The sequence below is a fragment of the Aricia agestis genome, chromosome 18 (assembly GCF_905147365.1).
Source record: "Aricia agestis chromosome 18, ilAriAges1.1, whole genome shotgun sequence".
In the NCBI taxonomy this organism is placed as follows: Eukaryota; Metazoa; Arthropoda; class Insecta; order Lepidoptera; family Lycaenidae; genus Aricia; species Aricia agestis.
Window position 1 is genome coordinate 11,983,608 of NC_056423.1, and position 21,717 is coordinate 12,005,324.

Below are 21,717 nucleotides of genomic sequence, written 5' to 3' on the forward strand. Positions count from 1 at the left end.
CTACGCTCGCGGCACTACACAATAGTCTTAAGTACGCGACGGAATTTCGGGATTATGTGTCATATTATGCGCCCGCGCGAATGAACGGTTTGGCCGCTACTTTGCGAGATCACATCAACTTTCAATAGCGGTGCATTCGCATTCGAGAATGTGAAAAAACAACATTCGTTACATCAAAACACACAGGCAGGCATGTCGATATAATGCTAAGTACTCACAAACGGTTTTGCTCGATAGTTTTACTCAAAATCGAGCAATAGCTTTAAGCCTTCGAGCTGTCAGTTTTGTGAGGACCGCAAAACTGACAGCTCGAAGGCTTGCTTCGAGCCGGCTCGATGGAATTAAATATGTCAAATATGTCATTTCTTTCGATTCGGAGTAAAACTATCGAGCAAAACCATATGTGAGTACTTAGCATAACAGCTTTTTTTCGTCGGTGGTTGAAACTGTCTCCCACGTAATATTTAAGACCACGTGTGTGTGGGCAATGGGGATGTGCCGTCGACACGCGACGACATTCGACACTAAGTACGCACACGTCTCACGAAATTACTAAAAGGCCTTCTAGACGGTCTGGACCGACCACCGATCATCGTGACCTGGGTTGAGTTGGGTGAAAAATAGACCGTGTGGAAATCGGTTGACCAGACAGATTTTTGGTTGATGTCTACGGCGAAGACCTGACAATTTGAGCCAACCGCCGAACGTGTAGAACGAATATTAAAATCGGTAAACAGACTTGGTGAATGCAGCCTAATAATTAATAGAAAAGGATTTGCGGGAACAATCAACGTTTTACTACAGTCCCAATGATCTCCAAGAGATCATTGGGACTGTAGTAAAACGTAGTAGCAAATATAGTAAGGCTGTAGTGTTTCATATTAAAGCAGTACTTAACGTGGCTTCTTGCTTCCTACTCCTATCTTTTTCCTAATTATTTGATCCCAAGACAGTTTTAACAGGTCCCTTGAGCTCCCTGACGTCATGTACTATCAAAATCAAAGTGTTTAGATACCGCTGTCGATTCTGGCTTACGAGATACAGCGTTGACTAGTGGGGATGTGTGACGTCACTCACCACGGCGCCCCAGACGGGCTGGAAGTCCCGCTGGCGCAGCTCGCTGGACGGCGCCACCTTGCTGGGCTTGGTGCTGCGGTCGAACTGCGGCGTCGCCTCCTCCTCGTCCGATGACACCTGATCACAAGCTACATGTACAGTTCCCACAATCGTCATCCATTGTGAGCGTATGTGGCCACTCAATAATTAATAATTACACACTAGGTTCATATTATGATTCGCTACAACCAGCAGTGCATAATTTTGCATCTTAGTTCCTGAGGTCAGCAAGACATGTACAACGTCTGTTGCGCGTCTGGTGTCAGTGGGCTCCGGCCTGACCGAGCAAAGTACCACGCTCGGTCGGAATATATTTCTTTGTGGCCGTCACTCGTATTCCACAGGGCCATAATATATGCGTGGTTTCGATTTCTACGATCAGGAATCGCATGAGAACACAACTCTCGACACTACCAGAGCTAATATAATATTATCTGTATTGAATTACCTTCGCGATATTGGGCGAGGACTGCGACCGGTTGAGTCCCGCCGAGCCGGCCGCGTCGGAGGAGCCCATATCATCATCATCGACCTGCAAACATCAAGCTGTTACTGTGCTGTATTCAGTACGCAATTTTTTCTACAGACTATAAAGAAATATTTGTGTTGCTATTTCAACACTCTTCCTCAACACTTATTATTTATTGAAAGACATGGGCAGATATCATCTCATTGGGAGTTGGAAAATTGGCAGGGAGAGATCACTCTGTCATGACATGCTTTGTATATTATTATCTAACTTAGAGCCATCACATAATTTAGAAGAAGAAATGCTAAACTCATTAAAGAGATCTGCAACACAAAATGTAAAAAGTGGTATTGGCTATGTGCACAATTACAGCGCCAACTAGCAATAACGATGAAACAAACCTCACAGACGACCCGGGTGCTAAAAAATATCAGAACATTTATGGGATCAATGGACGTCAGGAGGTCCAGAAAACACACGATATAATAGGTCCAAAAGCGGGTGGTTTGACATTGTGTGCTACGAAGACTGATTTTTCACTGTAATTATGCCTTACTGAGTAAGATTTGGGAGGATATCGCTATGCTGGATCAAGAATGTTTACCGGAAGAAAATGATGAGAATACTAATATTGACTGTACTGAAAATATGGAAGAAGTCCAGAAGACCGGAGACGAGACGGTCAATGGCCTAGAGGCGGGGAATATCGCTATGCTGGATCAAGAATTTTTACCGGAAGAAAATGATGAGAATACTAATATTGACTGCACTGGAAATATGAAAGAAGTCAGAAAAAGACCGGAGACACTGATGATGAAAACAGAGAAGTGATTGAAAATGATATAGACACATGGAATGTAGGCGACACTGTAATTGTGCGTTACTATGTAAGAAAAAACTGGAAATATTATATTGGCGGTATTAAAGCCATAGATCAACTAGGACACACGTACACGGTTATATTTTACAACTACAACAACTTTAAAAAAAAAAATGGTCTAAAATTTGTTGAAAAGGGATGTCAAGACACAGACCAAGTCCCATTTTCAAATATTGTGAAAAAAATAGCTTTGCTGTCATTGAAATATAAAAATTCGAGCACAATATATTTATTACGTGACGACCATGACGCAAATTTATTCTAATTTTTATATTTTATTGACAGCAAAGCTATTTTTTTAGCCTAGGAACCTTTTACCTAGGTACCTACTTCTACTAATAGTTGTAAGGAAAACTCGTAATTGTTAAGGAATGTCTTTAAAATAAAAGAAGCTCTTAAAGAAGAATAAAACTTGTAGTTTTATTCTTCTTTAAGAGATCTGCCCTCTCCATATATGTAGCTAGGTAGGTATTTCCTCCACGCCAAGCCACAATTTCACCGTTTTCGGCGCTTGCTTGTCACGTATATTATGACTTTGGCGGCCAAAAGGTTAATAAAGAAGTGCCATGATTGCCTCTTGGCATTAAAATGGTGTCAAAACTGAGATCTGATGTTTAAAATTAAAGTTAACATTTTATTCAAGTTGATTTTTTTACTTTATTGACGCCCCTAAGCAATAACCCAGTAATAGCACATTACTGGATTTTTTTTATTGCAAATTTAGATTCCGTGGACCATTATCTGTGTATGTAATTTTTTGCAGATTTTTCCTACGGTTATTTATAAAACTATGACGAAGGAAAGTTTTATTGCACGGAACCTCAGTTTGATTTTTATACGACAAAAATTAAATACCAAACTGTTACTTTTTCAATTTTACGACTCATAATCGGTATTGTAGTAATACTGTAAAATAATTGACATCGAGTTTTGGTTAATGCCATTACAAGATTATTGCTGTGAAATATTAGGCGAGTGTTTTCGGTAAAGGCTATTAACAGTATTCATAAGAATTGAAATACACGATAAAACGTGTGTACTGGCGTAAACTTGTTCTTCGCAGACATGTTTTGACCTGTATTGCGCATTCAGTACTATAAATGACATAGGTATTCCCCGCGATATCTTTTACATTGCTTGCGAATAGACAGAGATAGATTATAAAGCACTTGGGCTAGTTTGTTATGAGAATTAGTAATGACATTCACTGTTTGCATTCGATAGTGCGCGCATAAAATATTATTTAAGTTTGCGACTTTTATGAGAAATCAGTGCCGATGGAATCAAAAAGATTGAAAAATAGTCGAGTAAGAAGGATGTTGATAATGGTTGATGAACGAGTATCGAGTAAGTGCCTTCTTTTTATTTTTATTTAAAATTATTATTAAGTAATTATACCTATCTGTTTGTTAATGGTTTTATATTATGATTATAATTCTAATAGATACTTACCTTATCTATTATTAGGTTTGTAGCTTTAGTTTTATAACAGATAGGTAGGTACCTACTTTAGTAGCTGTGGTAGTTGCATTCGATCCACATACATACCGAGTTTGATTAATTCAATTAAGTATTCCTACTAATTATACTATAATAATAGGTATACCTAATTATTGTCGTGTGTTCCTGTATTAGTATAATTTTAATAATATTATTATAGGTAGTAGGTATAGTAGGTACCTAAATATTAGGTGCTTATAATATATTTTGTTTTCCTTCTGTACCTATGTACTTACCTACTTATTATAAGAATATTAAAGATTTTTTATGAAATACGGGGGCACACGAGCAAACAAGTCACCTGATTGAAAGCGATTCGTCGCCCATGGGTATCCGCAATATTAGAGGAGTTGCCAGTGCGTTGGCTGTTTAGAATACGGAGAGAATATTATGCTATCATTTGCGTCATAGGGAGAGGTGATTGGGAGTAGACGGTATGTAGAGGGACAAGTAACTGAGGTGGCGAAATTGAGGATTGGGCCTCCGGTATGCTCTCTGTTCAGCGTTTTCACGTCCGTTCAACTGGTGTGTTCATCCACCCATCCTAACATCAACGGGCACATTTATGCCGAAGCACGATTCTTATATAATATCTAGAATGGGATCGGTAATATAAATTATTATTTCTAGTAAGTACCTACATTAATATAATAATTAATTCTAATTGTTATTTGAGCCCCAGCTGGTGAACCTGCAAATTCGAAAAGTACCATTTTAGATAACCAAGCTGAAGCTGTAGCAATGCCTAGTGAGAAAAATAAACTACAAGGTGAGGTTTTTAAAATCTTCAAAACAAGATTTTTAGTTTAAGTACTTTCATGACAGGTATTAAAGTTAATAATATTATATATTTTTGCACCTGTATGTCGCATTAAAAAAAAACAAACAATTAGTGTTAAATATAGTTGACATAAATTAATAATAGTCTTATTTTCAGGCAATGATAATTTATCAAATAAAATAAACTATAAAAATATAGAAGAAAGTATGCCTGTGAAACCATCTACTAGTTCAACAAGTTGTTATAATTTACGAGGTAAGGACGGATAAAGAAGTAGGTGTGATTATTTATATTAATTACTTTTAGGTATAAAAATATTTATTTTGTGTAAACAAAAATAATAATATTATTAACATTGTACCTGTGTAGGTGCGATGTAAATAATATTATAATTTTTGCAAAGACAAAGAAGATGATAAGTAATAAAAATTATTTTCATTTCAGAATTACCAATAACAACAGTTTATGTAGAAAATGACCTTGAATCAGATGACGCTCTTTTTTCATCAGATCATTCAGAGTACATTCCAACTCCAGAAAGAGTTGGACGGAATTATACTCCAAGTTCTATTTCAGATCTAAGTGTGAACTCCCAATGTTTTGATAAAATAGATATAATAAACACTCCGGGTACTATTTCTAATCTATCATTAATTTTGGATTATAGCGATTTTGTTGCTTCTTCTACGGTTGTTTATAAAGTTTGTAATCAGCAAAGCTTAGATTCTGATACAACTTTATTCCGTTTACGTTTATTAACAAATAACTCATTTAATATGGACTTGGATGAGACCATTCAACCTCAAACTTCTAAAGAAATCGGCAATTGTTACAATATTTTGAATGATACATTGATTGAAAATATACAAACCGAATTGATTCATATTAGAACAGACCAAGAACAACAAAATACTTTATTGTTACAGCCGAGTCATTCTCAAATCGATAATAATGCAATCGATTGTTCAAGGAATATTAATGACACAGAGGCACACATAGATGAAAATGAACCTTCCACTTCTAAAGACGACAAGGTGCTAACTAGAAAGCGTCAACGTAATGAAAGTGACTGGCAAAGAAATAAAAATAAATTGCTCAAAAACTCCGGAAATGCCTATGAGGGCTATAATTTAAACCAATGGCTGTATATAACGAGACATGTTAAAATAGAAGATATTAGAAGAATGACCCTACAACGCAAAATTAATCGTACTCAAACCATTAAATATTATTTTCCTTTGGACGGTGAAGACGTGGCTGTTTGTAAAAAGTTTTTCGTAAATACATTAAATATTGGGGAGGCTATGATCTACACTGCTATAGAAAAGGCTAAATCAGATGATTTTTTTTGTGATAAAAGAGGAAAACATGCAAATAGACTTCGTAAAATGAGCAGTGATACGGAATTAAGTATCATAACACAATATATCAAACTGTTCCCAACAGTAGAGTCACATTTTACAAGAAAATCTTCTAGTCGCCAATACCTTTCAGAAAATCTAAACATATCAAAATTATACCGCTTTTACACTGATTGGTCTGAACATCAAAATTACTCAAATGTGACAATAGCAAGTAAACGGCAATATTAACTATTCCTTTTTTAAACCCAAAAAAGATCAATGTGGCACTTGCATGTTATATGAGCAAGCTGATGCCTCAGAGAAAGAACAATTAAAAGAGAATTACAAGAATCACTTACATAGAAAAGAAAGGATCAGGCAAATTAAAAACGAGGAAAAAGATACGTTTGACAAAAATAGTAGTACAGTAGCAGTATTTGATCTTCAAAAGGTCTTGAACATTCCGCAATCTAATGTAGGGATTTTTTATTATAAACGGAAATACCCTGTTTACAATTTTACCATATATGACGCATTACGTAAAAAAGGTTATTGCTATGTGTGGCATTACCATGTGGCCAAAAGAGGCTGTATAGAAATTGGTAGTTGTTTGTTAAAGTTCTTAAAATCTGAACGTGTGTGAACGGTATAAATACAATATCATTTTACTCTGATGGGTGCTATGGGCAAAACAAAAATAGATACATTTTTGCATTATACGTTTATGCTGCAAAAACCCTACAACTATCCATAACCCACCGATTTTTTGAAGAAGGACACAGGCAAAATGAAGGTGACTCAATGCACGCTTGCATAGAACGCAATATGAAGAATAAAGTTATCTATACACCAGAACAAATTTATAACGTAATTTTAAATTCTAAAGTGACCGGAGAAAAGTACAGCTTAACAGAAATAGAGGGATCTGATATTTTAGACATTAAGAACGACGGAGACGAAAATCTAAGCCGGACTCAGCGTCCGAAGATAATATCACTCTAGAGCCAGCTTATCATCATCCTATCCCAATAAGCAAGGCTTCACACAGATTTACTATTCCTGTGCAATACCGGAGCAATTCCAAGATATTATCATAGTTTTTACGAATCACTGACGTATTCTCAGGACAACATTATTGATACTAGCACAGTCAAAGAAGAAACCTCAGACTTAAACCACCAAATAAATAATGATTACTGCATATTAGTGTTTAAAAAAATACCGCAATAATATAGTAAGTTGACATTGCTGAATGCATTTTTATAATTCTATACCGTAATATATAATTATTGATATAATGATGTACAATATTTTACGTACTTAATATATATTTTTATTTATTATAAAGATATTCGTATATATAATGTAATCCCAATACTACAAGGTCGTTCTATTAAAAAATAGCTTTCATCTGAGGTATTTAACATGTCATAATAATAATTTACTGAAAAGATATAGCTAAAAAACACATAGGATGCTCTCCTGTAAAAAATGAGTTTTGCAATTACTGGGTTATTGCTTGGGGGCGTCGTTATTTTTTTTACTTTACAAAAACGAACTTTTTGTTCTGTGATAATTTTTAAACGAGTACTTGACAGTTTTGCAAATAGTTTCCACTTGATGTTATTTAGTTTTCTAGTTTAATAGTATTTTAAAATAAACCATTTATTTGCATCACTCATATAGTACACCTTGACGGTTTATTTGGAACACCCATTCTTATATATTTTTTTTAGGAAATGGCAACACACGTGACAAAAGTCATTCGATGTTGTCATTGCTAGAGTATTGCCTCACTAAGAAAAAAATAATCCCATTTCATACGATTACGGTTACGGATTACGGTTCAGGTGTAAATACACTTTTTCTAAAAAAAAATGTCCCGAATAACCCCTCTTTACGGTAAGTGCAAAAAGTGTGTTTAATTTTGATTGTGTCAGGGTTTGTTTACTTCATTTACAGTTGTAGTTTTACATTTAAACAAAAAGAAAATGCTACTTTAATGGTTTTATTTGTAGTGTATTGATAAATAAAGATGGCCGCCTACCAAGGGAGGGCAGTGAAGATATGGTCGCCAGACGTGAGATCTGTCGCCCACTTCTCCACCAGCCGCCGCCGAGAGTAGAGTGTTCAGTGGTACAGATTGAGTGTTTCATTTACACCTCCTACAAGAGTGTACAAATTGTACATCATTATATAATAGTAAATATATTTAAATGTTCCTGTATCGCTAGTAATAAATTAAATATCGTTTTCAGATCGAAATGAGTATTGTTTTGAAGACCGGGTTTGTGAGTGTTACCCACAATATCAAATTCCAACCACAAACTGTATTTAAAGGAAAGTTGTTTGTATTGGCTGGACAAGTCCGAGATGTAGAAGAATTAAGAACAAAACAAGGGCAGAGTTCAATAATTCACGCTCTCATCATAAGGCAAACTTCTATCTATTACGTTGCCACCTTACAAAACGGTTTTAAATGTAAGTAATTATTTCCGTTTGAACTTAATACTTAGTTTGATCGAGTTTTGATAGAAGTAATATTCAAATATCAATTTGATTGCAGGTGAATAAAAACTAGGCCTTTACATCCGTTGTGGATGATTTATACAGTATTTTTCAGAGCGAAGTAACCACTCCTCAAATATTGTAGTGCCTGGGACAAGATTTTTAAATGTCCGTATGGTTGCCCAAGCGCATACGGCATTCTCGCATCATAGTCGGCCTAGTCCAGAGGAAAGAACTAGTCAATACGTCTGGGACCAACTATGTGCGGGTTTCCTCACGATGTTTTCCTTCACCGTACGAGCGTCCGTATTATGTACTTGAGATCAGAAAATGTCTCATAGGTACACGCCTCCACCCGGGTTCGAACCTGCACTCTCTAGGAGTGCGAACCGAAGGTCTACCCATTAGGCCACGGACGCTCAATGCAGGTGAATACAGCACGAGTAATCACAAGTGTGAAATGTAATTGTGTTTATAATCAAAGTGGTAAATGCATGCGTATCGCTGCTTTGATCCACTTTATAAATCATGAAGAGAGCCTGTCAAAAACATGTCACGAACAACAGTGGGGTAAGCCAAGTGCACGCCAATTTGCCAAAGAAAAATATTCCAAAGGGAGATTTTTTGATGAAAATTTTCCAACAAAACAAAAAATATCCTATGAGCCAATGACAATAGATATGTCAGACTTAGCAGAACACTCAGCTTTAAGATCTGTGGTGGAAGCCTCATCTCAAACGGAGGATACATTTATAAAAAAGGATGTAGTAGAGACAATAATAAAACATACAGAATCAAATTTGGTGAGAGAAGACTGCGAGGCAAAAAAGGAATTTGAAGTATATCAGGCTGATTACAAACTGGAAGAACAATTACAACAGTTTTATGAGAAAAACATTCAGATAAATGAAGAAACCTTAATTAATGTATGTTGTAAAACAATTGAGCAATCGAAGTGTGAAGACTGGTATGCTAACCGGCGTTTAAGAATATCAGCGAGCACAAACGTTCACAATATTAAAGTGCAAAAAACTAAAACCACTGAAAGTCTAGTTTCAAGCTTTTTACACCCACGAAAAATTGAATGTGAGGCAACAAAATATTGTTTAAGAAATTAACAGCACGCTTTGCATGAATATTGAAAATGAAAAATTACATTCCTGTAAGGTTAAAAACGTTGGTTTAATCATAAGAATTCACAAATAAAGTCTGAATCACGAGAAAAACATTTATCTTTGATAATAGGAAGATTAAGGAAAAGATTATATTATATAAACATGACAGCTTTAGAATGCCAAAAAAAGGAACTCACAGAACTGGAAGAGAAAGTTAAACTCGTAGAAGAACACAGAAAAAAGTTAGAAAAATCTTTTAAAGACATGCACAAGAACCATTGTAAGACACATGAAAGGAAAAATGTAGTCAAATAAATTTTACAAAACTACACACAGATATAAGTAATTTAAATTGTGAAACTCGTAAAATATTGGGGCTCAAAAGAGGGATTCGGTTTGCTATTAAACCACGTAAGGTCAAAACAAAAGTGAGAGAAGAAAAAGAGTCTTTTTATCTTTGTGACGATATCTCTAGGTGTACTGCAGGAAAAAAAGAAATGAGAATGCAGAACAAAAGGCAAAAATAAAATGCAATTAAGAAACATGGTTGACACTTTATATAATCTTTACCAAATTTACAAAAGAAAAGGTGGTAAACATAGCTTTTTAACGTTTTACAGAAGTAAACCTTTTTACGTTTTATCTCCAACTATAAGCTCTAGAGATACTTGTATGTGTATCAAACACAGCAATATTGTTTTCATGTGTTTCTCTAAAATGGAATAAAATTCTTTTTTACAAAAATGTTGATGAAATGGTAAACGACTTTTCTTGCAATACAACATGTTTTGATTGTATGTATAATAAACGCATAAACTGTAAAACTCCATATATTAAATATAAACTAGAAAAAACTAGTGAAGAAATTCAATGGTGGAAATGGGTACGAACAGATCATAGATATGAAAAAGCAGGTCGGGCAATTATGACAAAAAAAAAACTATAAAAGAAAGAAAAAACGGGACTTTTCAACTGGAAGGAACAACAAAGACAGCACAGAAATTGCGTTATTAATTTAAAGGACGACGAAGTTATATAGTTATGTGATTTTTCAGAAAATTTCGATTGTGTAGGTATGCGAACGAAATACAATCAGAGGCACTTCGGTGCCTCAAAAAACTCTATTACTATACACACTGGGATAATCATTTTTAAAGACAAATGCCAAACTTTTGCTTCTGTTTCCGACTGTAATTCTCATGAACTAGATGCCATTTGGGCACATTTATTGCCAATTATAAAATACGCCAAAGAAAATTACCCAATTAATACTATCAATTTTTTCTCCGACGGGCCACCAGCCAATATCGACAAAAAAAGAACTTTTATTTGTTAAACTTATTCACAGAGAAACTTAAATTAAAATTCTCCACATGGTCATTTTCCGAAAGCGGGCATGGCAAAAGTGTTGCCGATGGTGTTGGTGGGTCAGTCAAAAGACAGCTTGATAGTAGAGTACGCTACGGAACAGACGTTACTAATGCGACAGATATCTACAATGTTTTAAATAAGTCTATAAAATCTGTAAAGTGTTTTTACATCAACGAGGCCGATTTTAAAAATATTCGTAAGCTTATACCACTAAATATCAAACCGGAAACTTGCACCAAATAATAGCGTCAGAAAGAAATATGATAAATTACAGGCTACTTAGTTGCTTTGTGGTGATAGAGGAGGTATGTGCGATTGTCATTATCCTAAAACACATCAGTTAATTCCATTTGATTGTGACAATAATAAAATATTAATGACGGCAAATATCAGCAAAAATCGAATTCCCATAAAAAAGCTCGCGTTTTGCTGCCTGGAGATTCAGGACCACCTGCTAAGAAAAATAGAGTCGAATCAGGCGAGAAAGGAAATCACAGCAAAATAAAATTTTATAGCTACTGTGAGGTACCGATGATAAGAAAAGTGCACATTATCTAGGCCAACCTTTCTATTTGAATTTCTACATCTCAATACGGCACTTTTAATCATTTAGGCATTTTTAAAATTCCGAATGACGTTCGATTCCGATAGCAGACTAAAGAACAGACTTTCGAAAGACGAGCATTGCTCGTCGTTTGGGAGCATGATATGGCACGCGAAGTACATACACATACGGTACCTATCATGATCTATGTTTGTGCCTTTACGGATAAAATTAGACCTTATATTCCAGAGCAGTTTATAAGGAGACTCGACCTTTCTTTAAGACAATAGACCAGATGTTTGACTTTAAACATTGTTTTACCCGTACACATGAGATGTTCTATCAATCCTTTATGTACTTGATAGACGGGTCCTATCTCCCTATAGTCACCCCTGAGGGAGGATTAAGAACGAATCTAGGATGCTGGACACACCATCTCGGAGGAATAGAGGGACTTAGACAAAAAGGTTGGACTCTCAGGACAATAGCACCTAATACCTATCAGACTGTTGGCAGAGGATAAGCCCTTCAGGTTCTCCATTATGGGTCAAGGAGACAATCAGATGTTGGCGATTATTTTTAAGGAGAACCTGCCTGACACATTAATGATTGAAATTGTAAAAATATTTATTCAAGATTTAAATAAGCTTCTCTCATTCATCGGGCCTCCTTTAAAGTTGGAAGAGACATGGGTATCCAGGCAATTGTACCTCTATGGCAAGTACAAAGGAGTTTCCCTCACCATGTCCTGGAAGCGATCATACCACATGTTCCGTTGCTGTAATGAGGATTATCCTACCATTGAATCAAGTCTATCATCATTAGCGGCAAAACTTTTTGCCTCCGTGGCTTCAGACAATCATACCCAGATCGTCTTTCTGACTTACCTGATTGCATTGGTGGGACTATTTCAGACTAACATTCGACGGCCCTATCTCCAAACCCAACCTTTGACCATGCTGGTGAACAAAGGACCTCACCTACCTACCTCAGAGGTCGAAGTGAATCCCGAAAGGCGGTATCAGTTGGATATAAGTTTAATGAGACCTCGTCGCTTCTGCAAGAGGAGCTATTAATGTCTTTGTGCCTGTGTCCTCGGTCTCTCGGAGGGTATCCTATAGTATTGTACCCTTCCTTACTCATTAAAGGCTTCCCAGATCAGGTATCTTATCACATAGCTACCCTGAATATACTCAGGACTGAAGCTCCTCCTAATATAGCCGTTTTGCTTCATAGATGTTTAACACCATATCTCACTGACAATTTAAATTACGGCTTACTTGCAATGAATCCAGAGGCATTAAATCTGGAAGTCTCCCCGTCACCTTCAGAGGCCAGACGATCATTAATGATGAATTCCTAAGAGAAGATGGAAGGGTCACCCAACCTTACGTTAGGCAATTCATGGCTCTTGTTAGTGATGTTTGCAACAAATCACTGCTGGAATATCTTTTCTCTCCAGAAGTAATCCATCCTAAAATCATCAATCTTTTTGTTCAAGTCATCCCCCAGTATCGGGCTCAAAAAGTGATTGGTAGGTTGCAGAAGAACCCCATTCTTGCCAAGCTATATCAAAGAGAGGGACGGAGAGACCTGTATACAATTCTAGAACATGCAGAGCTCTTGCTCCGTATTGAGACAAATCTGCACTCAAAAAAGGATGAGCTTGAAAAATGTGAGTGGTTCGGTTGACCATGCCTTTCTCTTACGGGATATTGGATGGAAAAAGACAATAGTGGGGCTTGACAGTGTTCCCCCTTATGAAATGTTCAAGTTTGAGCTCACTGCAGATCAATTTGATTTTGATGATCATTGGGAGCCGGACTCATAAGATATACTTACTCTGTTTTTTTAGAATTGATCTTAAATTAAACATTTTAGAAAATTCAACTTCAGTAACAATTATTATTATTATGTTACGCCTGAAACGCACCATGCTGGCAAACATTGATAAGAGGTTTCCAGTTAATAAAGCGATTGTTGCAGCAGCACTTTTGGACTGTAGGTTCATGAGCTTAAAAGAAATTGACACATTTTTGAAGAAATGAATATGAATCGAACTTCTTTCCTTTCTTCATACGCTAAAGAAGTTATTGGCGTTGACAATATACCAACAACAGCAGTAAATTCTGATGGCAATGATACTAATTCATTATTGCATAATTTGTCAAAAAACACAGCATTAGCGCATGCCAGGGTTATACAAGATGATCCCACTGAGCAAGAATGCTGGCGTTTCATTGCTGCAACCGATCCCAAGGGACCCCAAGAATGGAGATCTTATGGATAAGGCGTATTTCCTGTACTAGCTGCACTGTCAAAAGCGTTACTTTGTGTTCCGGCGACGAGCACACCCAGTGAAAGGGTGTTCTCGGTAGCCGGATTTACAGTCACCGCAAAAAGGTCTCGCCTAAACCCTGAAAGAGTTAATAAAATAATATTCATCCATAATAACTATAAAACGTGCAAAATTGGTCTCAAATAATTTTTGATTACGTAAATTTTAAAATTTGTATTATTAATAATAATAATTGTCATAAGTTTCCTTATGCTTAATAAACATGAAACTCGTAATTTTTGGAAAATTTGTTTTTGTTAAATTTGTTTTTAGGTAAGTTTTGACATATGCCTGAGATGAACAAATTGTTTTTTAGGTTTAGACGAGCAGAGCGAGTTTTTATAAAATAACCGTAAAAAAGCCACACCGGCGCCCACGTCTAATATTTAGTAGTACTGAAGAAGATACCTGGATCTTACCTTTGAAGGCCGTGAGGAAACTTATCACCGGATACGAAGACCCACAGAACTAGTAACATCTATGGACCCTATTAAATAGACCTATTCTTGATCGTTTGGAACGAAGTCGTTGTCCAAACAATAGTTTCAGAATTTATAAATTTGGCAAACAGTTGCCCAACTCTCTGAATATAACTAGAGGGGTAATCACCCGGGATAAAACCCATGTTATGGGTTTACCCATTTCATTCCACCCATTTATGAAGAATTATTTACTTAACTTATTTTATATTTTCAAGTTTATGTTTATTTAAATAGACACAAATAGGCGCACCGAGTTATTCTTATTGCGCTCTCGCTTGACAGTGGCAAAATAATTAATACCACGCGAAAAGAAACGACACTTAAGTATATGTGCACTTAAAATCGCTTGCGGCTATGTGTGCGCGTTTCTTTGGGATAATAGTAATTTGATGTGAGCGCTGTAACATGGCGGTAGTGGATATGTGGACCTACTGCACTGAGCAAAGTCGCTGTAAGGATTCCTACAGCTCCGTGCACTTCTACTTCTGTAGAGCGGTCCTTTAGTACCCACAGTAATACACTATACATTCTATTAAACTTGGTGCTATGCCGCGATTATCACCTGAGTGGGGTTTTTTTCAGCTACGCTCGCATTACACTGCACTGCATTAAACAATTTTAAGTACCTACGACAATTTTTTTTGTTCTTTATTTTTTATTCTACGTTTTTTTACCCATTGTTTTCTTTTTTATATTTTTATATATAAGTATATTTTTTGTCTTTTATTTTCTGTTTTTGCTGTCATCTGTTGTAATGTGGTGTAATGTGTATGTGTTTGTTGAATAAATGTCTATTATTATTATTATAAAAAATATATAAAGCCATGACTGCGGATTTAACAGACACTGCTAATGATTTCAGACAAAATGACAGTGAACAGCAGCAAGCACAGATTAATAATTATTGATAGGTTATTGCGCGTGATGAAGTCGAAGTTTTGTGGAACACCTTAATAGCGTATTGCAGCATTGTTTCGCCGCCGAGAACGACATTCGCAAGTACGACAAGTCCCAACATGCATCGAACATGGATAATATAATATATACGACACACAAATATAATATACAATGTGTCCCCACATTTCTACATTCTACAGTATACGAAAAACAGTACCTATAACTATTGAATTTTCAAGTAACTAAAAGGAACTAAAGAGTATAATATAGAGTCATACGCAAAAGATGGCGCATGCCAGGGTATTCAAGATGCTCTCGTAGGCCATAGAAAAGGAATGCTGGCGATACACAGCTGCAGTCGACCCAACGGAACCCAAGGATGGAGATCTTTTAGCGTTTTGGAATATTTACATAATAGTTATGTAAATGTGAATATTTGTCAAATAATATGATAAGTGAATAAACTATTGTGATTAATTGTGTTTTCTTTGTTTGAATGTAGATGTTTAATAATATTTAAACTCTACATTGACAGTTTCACACACACACACACACACCTTGTAGTGGAGATTGAGAAGAGATTATATTATAACCTCGTCACAATCTCCACCATATTTTTAATATTTAGTTTAAGTATATTTTAGTATTATTGATAAAATATTTATTTTATTATATTTTGTATATATAATATAGTATTGTATATATTGTATTGTATATATTGTATTATACATATATGTATTTATTATGTAGGATAGTAAGTATTTAAAATAGGTAATTTTTACAGTTAAGTTTTTTTATGTTTTATTTTTATTATAGTAATTATTATACTTTAAGCACAACACTCTTTCTTTCAAAGGTTGTCTGGAAGAAATTGCTATTTAGTAATAAGGCCGCCTTTGTGTACTCTCATCATTTTATGTGTTTTTATTTTATGTGTGTGGTATTGTAAATGTGATTGTGCACAATAAAGTATATTTTCATTTTCATTTCATTTTTTCACCATAAGATTCAGGAGTGTAAGACAGCCAGAGAAGTCTGGAATAACTTACGAGTACATAAAGCCTTTGATGATAACGGGTTGACGAGAATAATTAGTAATTCACTTTAATCCAGTAAGGGAATTGAAGATTATGTAAGCAGAATAATGAATGCAATAAAATGATAATGGGATTGGAAAATTCTGAACCTAAAATTGGATCAAATTTCATGAAAACAAAATTATCACAAGAAATTGCGATAGAAGATTCCAACAGTTCGTTTTATTTGCAAAAAAAGACAAGATACATAACAGCACATCTAAGCCACCAATGAAGACTAAAGGTCCCCGATCTTTCAGCTGCAATGGATATGGACATTTGGCGAAGTTCTGCAATAAATCAAAGAGCTGATTTCTCAGTGTTTGATAGCAAATCAAATAAGAAAAGGAACATCGACTCAGGCGCCTCCATGCATATGTGTAGCAACAAAAATGTTTGTGCAATGTTCGAAAGCCAACAGTAAAGTCACTTACAGTGGCAAACCGAGTGTCGAAGACATCAGTATAATTAATTTCACAACTTAATAAGATTCAACTAAAAATTTTTCTTTATGTTCCTTTTTTCCAAAAATTTTTTCACTGTAAGTTTCAGTTCGTTTTCGACCTTTTCGTGTACTTAATGGTTATATGTTTGTAAAAACAGTGAATAAACTTCAGTAAATAGTGGATTATTGTGTTTTCTTTTGTTCACCGAGAGTAAATACTAGTTTCTCTTCCCAATCTCCACTATAAATTTTGACAGCAAACTTGATGTCAGTTAGAACTATCACATAAAGTGGGGCTTGTTGAGCTGCTAATAAGGTAAATGATGAAAAGAGTATTAATTTATGGTATCTTCGGATGGCACATGTAAATTTTTCAGCACTTAAGAAATTACCAGAGTGTACGAAGGGAGTGAAAATATCACAAGTGCCGCACGAGGATAAATAAATATGTCTATTCTAACTCAAGAATATAATTGTAATTAGTTTCAAGCCAGCTCCAACGATTTTCATGAAATTTAGTATATAGGGGTTTCGGGGGCGATAAATCGATCTAGCTAGGAATCATTTTTTAGAAAATGTCATTTTATTCGCGTTTTATCGAATACCGAGCAAAGCTCGAAATTGAAGCACAAAAACTCTCTTATATAAAAAATATATTAGTGAAAATAATAGTTCTATAGCTGTAAAGTCGACCCTCGTAGCATACTCGTAGCATACTAAATGTAAGCTACGAGTATGCTACGAGGGTCGACTTTACAGCGGTCAAGCTTTAATAGTGACTTAAGAATATAGACAACGGTTGTATGTATATTAACTACTTTGATAATTCTGTTCCTATGTCTTCGGATATTTTTTCTCTAAGGGAGGGAGGAGTAAAATGTGGCAACCCTGCCCAGATCAGCTTTGTCAGCTCTTCCTAAGTGGAACAGCTGACAAACACACCATCAGCAATTGAGTTGTATAAAAACGTAGACTTTAGTTAGATATAGGATTTATTCGATTATAAAATTAGTAGTAAGAACTCTGTTGGTTCAAAATAAATTATTTTTTTAAGTCAAAACCTCTACCGAGTATTTAATTAGTGCGAGTTTTTTTTGTGTGCAATCTAAATACAGTTAGGCAAAAATAAATGTCCAGCTGCCGTACTTTCTGTAAAAAGTGGGCTTATTCAATGTGGTTATAGCGGCGGTAACCACTGTGAGACATCTAACATTTTTTGCGAAGTTTTGATCAAAAATAATAAACTGATTTTTTTACAGGAAATGCCTAAAAAGAAGTTATCTGATACTGATAGCTGTGCTGGTGGTGATGGCTCAGACACAGAAGAACTACTCGGAATTGAAGAAGGGCTAAATGATTCGCAAGAAATTACAATAGGTGAGAGTTTTTTGCCATCTGATAAGGAGTTGGATTCTGAAGATGAGATTCCCCTAGCTCAGCTGGTACATAATAGACAGCCCGCTGCCGTAGCTGTTACGCCGTCAGTCCCTGCCATAAGACCTCCAAAATGGAAACGAGCTGACACAATTTTAGCTCCTGGCGACTATACACAATCAGTCCATTTGCCTGAAGAAATATCTCGTTTAGCAGCACGCCAGCAATTGAGCCCTCTTAGAATTTTTCAATTGCTTTGGACAGGCGACGTCATACAGCACATAACATTTCACACGAATTTGTATGCTGAACAAAAAGGAAATAACTATAAACCAGCTATTACGGATGAAATGTCGGTGTTCATTGCTTTAAACTTAGTGATGGGTATAAAAAAAGTCCAAATTACAGAGACTACTGGTCATCTTCACCTGATTTACGTGATAAGTACATATCGTCTTTTATGTCACTCAATCGATTCTCTTAGATCCTCGGTAACTTACACCTGAATGACAATACAGCCTACGCGAAACGATCCTCATTTCGACAAATTATACAAGATCCGACCATTCATAGAGATGATTAGAGAAGCTTTAAAAGTAAATTACAGTCACAAAGAAAAAAAATGCTATTGACGAATCCATGATAAAGTTCAAAGGCAGGATTACTTTTAAGAAGTACATGCCCAAGAAACCTACAGAGAGGGTACAAAGTGTGCTTCTACTGGCTATTGTTTAGATTTTGAAATTTATTATGGAAAGATAGGGGATAAAACGTCAACTAACTTAGGAGGAAATGTTGTCAAGAGATTCTGTGAGGGATTAGAGGACAGGAACCACAGGGTATATTTCGACAATTATTTCAATAGCCATGAGTTATTGCTGTTTGATTATGACTAAAAAACGTTTGACATTGGTATATTGTCAGATTTTTTCTTATTATTTCTGAGTCCAGGCTTAACTTGTTTTTATTTGATTGCATTTTTATATTTAATATTTTCCAGTTCTAAATAAATATCCACAGTAAATTTTAGCCAGCATTTTAATTATTCCATTGGCCCATTTTAGACTTTTACACTGGCTATATTTCAAAATCCATTTCTAATTTTAATTAAGTATAAATTAAAATTAGAAATGGATTTTGTTCGATTCAATTGTAAATTAAAATTAAGTATGTTTGAATAAAATCCTTTTTTAAAAAGAGGTTTATAATTGACCGTCTAACAGATCGCAAGTCAAAGAAGTGGTGGCATCGTATATTATTTCATTTTCTAGATTGCAGCTGTTATCTATAAAGATCTCCAAAAAGACCGCAACTCTTGTTTAGATGAATTGTGCCTGAAAGATTTTCAGCGACATGTTTACCAAGATATGTTGGCTACTGCATAATATGTCAGTAAAAAGAGAGGACTGTCGCGCAGCTCCAGCAAACCTGTCACAGTCGACTGGTTAAAATAGCCATTCAATCAAACGGGTTAATATAACGGAGATAATGTGACAAAATTTGATGGTGCGTGTGGTGGTATATTCCACAGAAAATGTTCCGAAAAAATAAAAAATGTTGAACGAAACGGGAATGTGTGGAGAATATCAAATCACGCCGCGCCGCCATTAAATTCATCAATAGTAGTTGATGTCACAAAACTTCTGCGGAGAAAATACTCTCAGAAGTTAACGAAAAATTGGCCATCGTCTTTAAAATGAAGAAGACTCTCGAAAGACTGGCGGAGGATATTAGTTTCTATGCAAGAAAATATCAGGAGTAGGTATGCACAACGACAAATTTTTACCGTAGTATCATAATAAAACATATTTTCAGAGCGAGCTTTGGTAATTGAAGAGAGTGATGAAGATTTGACACAATGTGAAAGCCCACCACTATCTAAAAAAATCAAATTTTATTATGCAAAAGGAAAGAAAATGTGAAGACAACAAAGAAAATATACAGTTTTCGGCAGTCTCGTACAGTGCTCAAAATATGTTGAATAAAGATTTACAGTGGATGGAACAAGTTAATTTCTCAAACGATGTGCAAACTCAAGCGAATATCGTAATTGTTCATGCCGGTATACAAACAGATAAACAATCGAATTATGAGTCTGCGAACGACATGTTTGGAAAATTTGTGGCTCATGAATTATCGAATATTCCGATTTTTAGAAGACGGTTTGTGATGTGTGAAATCCTCAAACTTTTTGAAAGAAATTGTGATCAATTTATGTAAGGTTACCCGGGGTTATTGGGACTACGGGGTTATTGTAGCTTATTTATTTATCTTCCTTGTCATTCTGTTTCGTGCAAAGTGACATCTATGAGCGTATAAAGGATCTAAAACTTACCAAAATAAATCATAGAGGGCGCTCGTATCGCACCTGGTGTTTTACCGACGGCGTCATGTGTTTTGGTCGGCCATTTTGAACTGTGTTGCGGTAGAAAGCTCTGGTGTTTTATATTCATAATATCTGTTTTTACGGGCTTTTTTCGTCAAAACTTTGCAGTAAGTACAGTTTAAACATACAATTCATCGTTTTTGCTTATAATTTAGTTCCTGTGACGTTGTTTTCCAGAGTTATTCACACAGTTACATTAGCCTCGCAAAAAAAATTAAATGGGGTAAATGTAACTAGAGTAAAAAGACACAATAGCCCCGGAAATATTAGTATGAGATTACGATGACTAGTGATGTCAACGCCAATTTTGTGTCGATAAAATAAATAATAGAAAACTTTGAAAAAAATATATAGAACTAATTATTATGTCTTTAAATGTATGTAGGTATGTTTGTATTTAAATTGCTAAGAAACTGAGAAAGACTTACTTAATTGTTATTTTTTATTAGATCTATCGTCTTTGAACTTTTGGAATATTGCAATTTAATATTTTTCTTTTTAAGATGTGGACTAATAATCACCTGAAAATCATGACAATTCGTAAATGCTCCTGAACTATTTATCCGATCGCCATGAGTGCGCCTTCGATGAATTGTCGTTTTTGTAAGCTGGCGAAATAAAATACGGGCAAAGTAGGTATCGTACTATGCACGATGCAAAGGTGAAACAAGACATTGATGTGGGAATTGTGGGATATTTTTTTAAGGCACCGTATTACGCCGTTATTAGGCGGTTTAAAAACTGACGCCAGCGTATACACTAGATATAGGATAACCTTTGCAGAAATACGCAAAGCAGGCAAGCATGTTTTTTTATTGAGGCGATTGATGAATATGATCTTTTTTTCTATTTTTAGATGGTTCGTAAATACAAGAGAAAGCGAGATAAAGAATACTCTAAAGATGATTTGCAGAAGGCTGTAGAGGCGGTAAAAACTAAAAAAATTAACAGTTATAAAGCATCAGAAGTGTTTGGTGTTCCGAGGTCTACCATAGTAGCGCATATAACTGGTACTCGAGGTCAAAAGCAGCCAACACCTGGCAAACCTACGGTGCTATCCAGGCAACAAGAGGAACGGCTTTCTTATTTGCT

The 21,717-nt window shown here is 35.5% G+C and overlaps 1 protein-coding gene across 1 annotated transcript in view; it reads right to left on the reverse strand.

Moving 5' to 3' along the window:
- LOC121735891 (ubiquitin carboxyl-terminal hydrolase 8) overlaps window positions 1-21,717 on the reverse strand; it is a 60,472-nt gene that overhangs the window by 11,987 nt on the left and 26,768 nt on the right. Inside the window, exons 12-13 of the mRNA XM_042126877.1 lie at window positions 1,565-1,648; window positions 1,078-1,194 (exon numbers count right to left, since the gene is read on the reverse strand). Of these exons, the coding sequence (XP_041982811.1) occupies window positions 1,078-1,194; window positions 1,565-1,648 (201 nt within the window). The remainder of the gene's footprint in view (window positions 1-1,077; window positions 1,195-1,564; window positions 1,649-21,717) is intronic.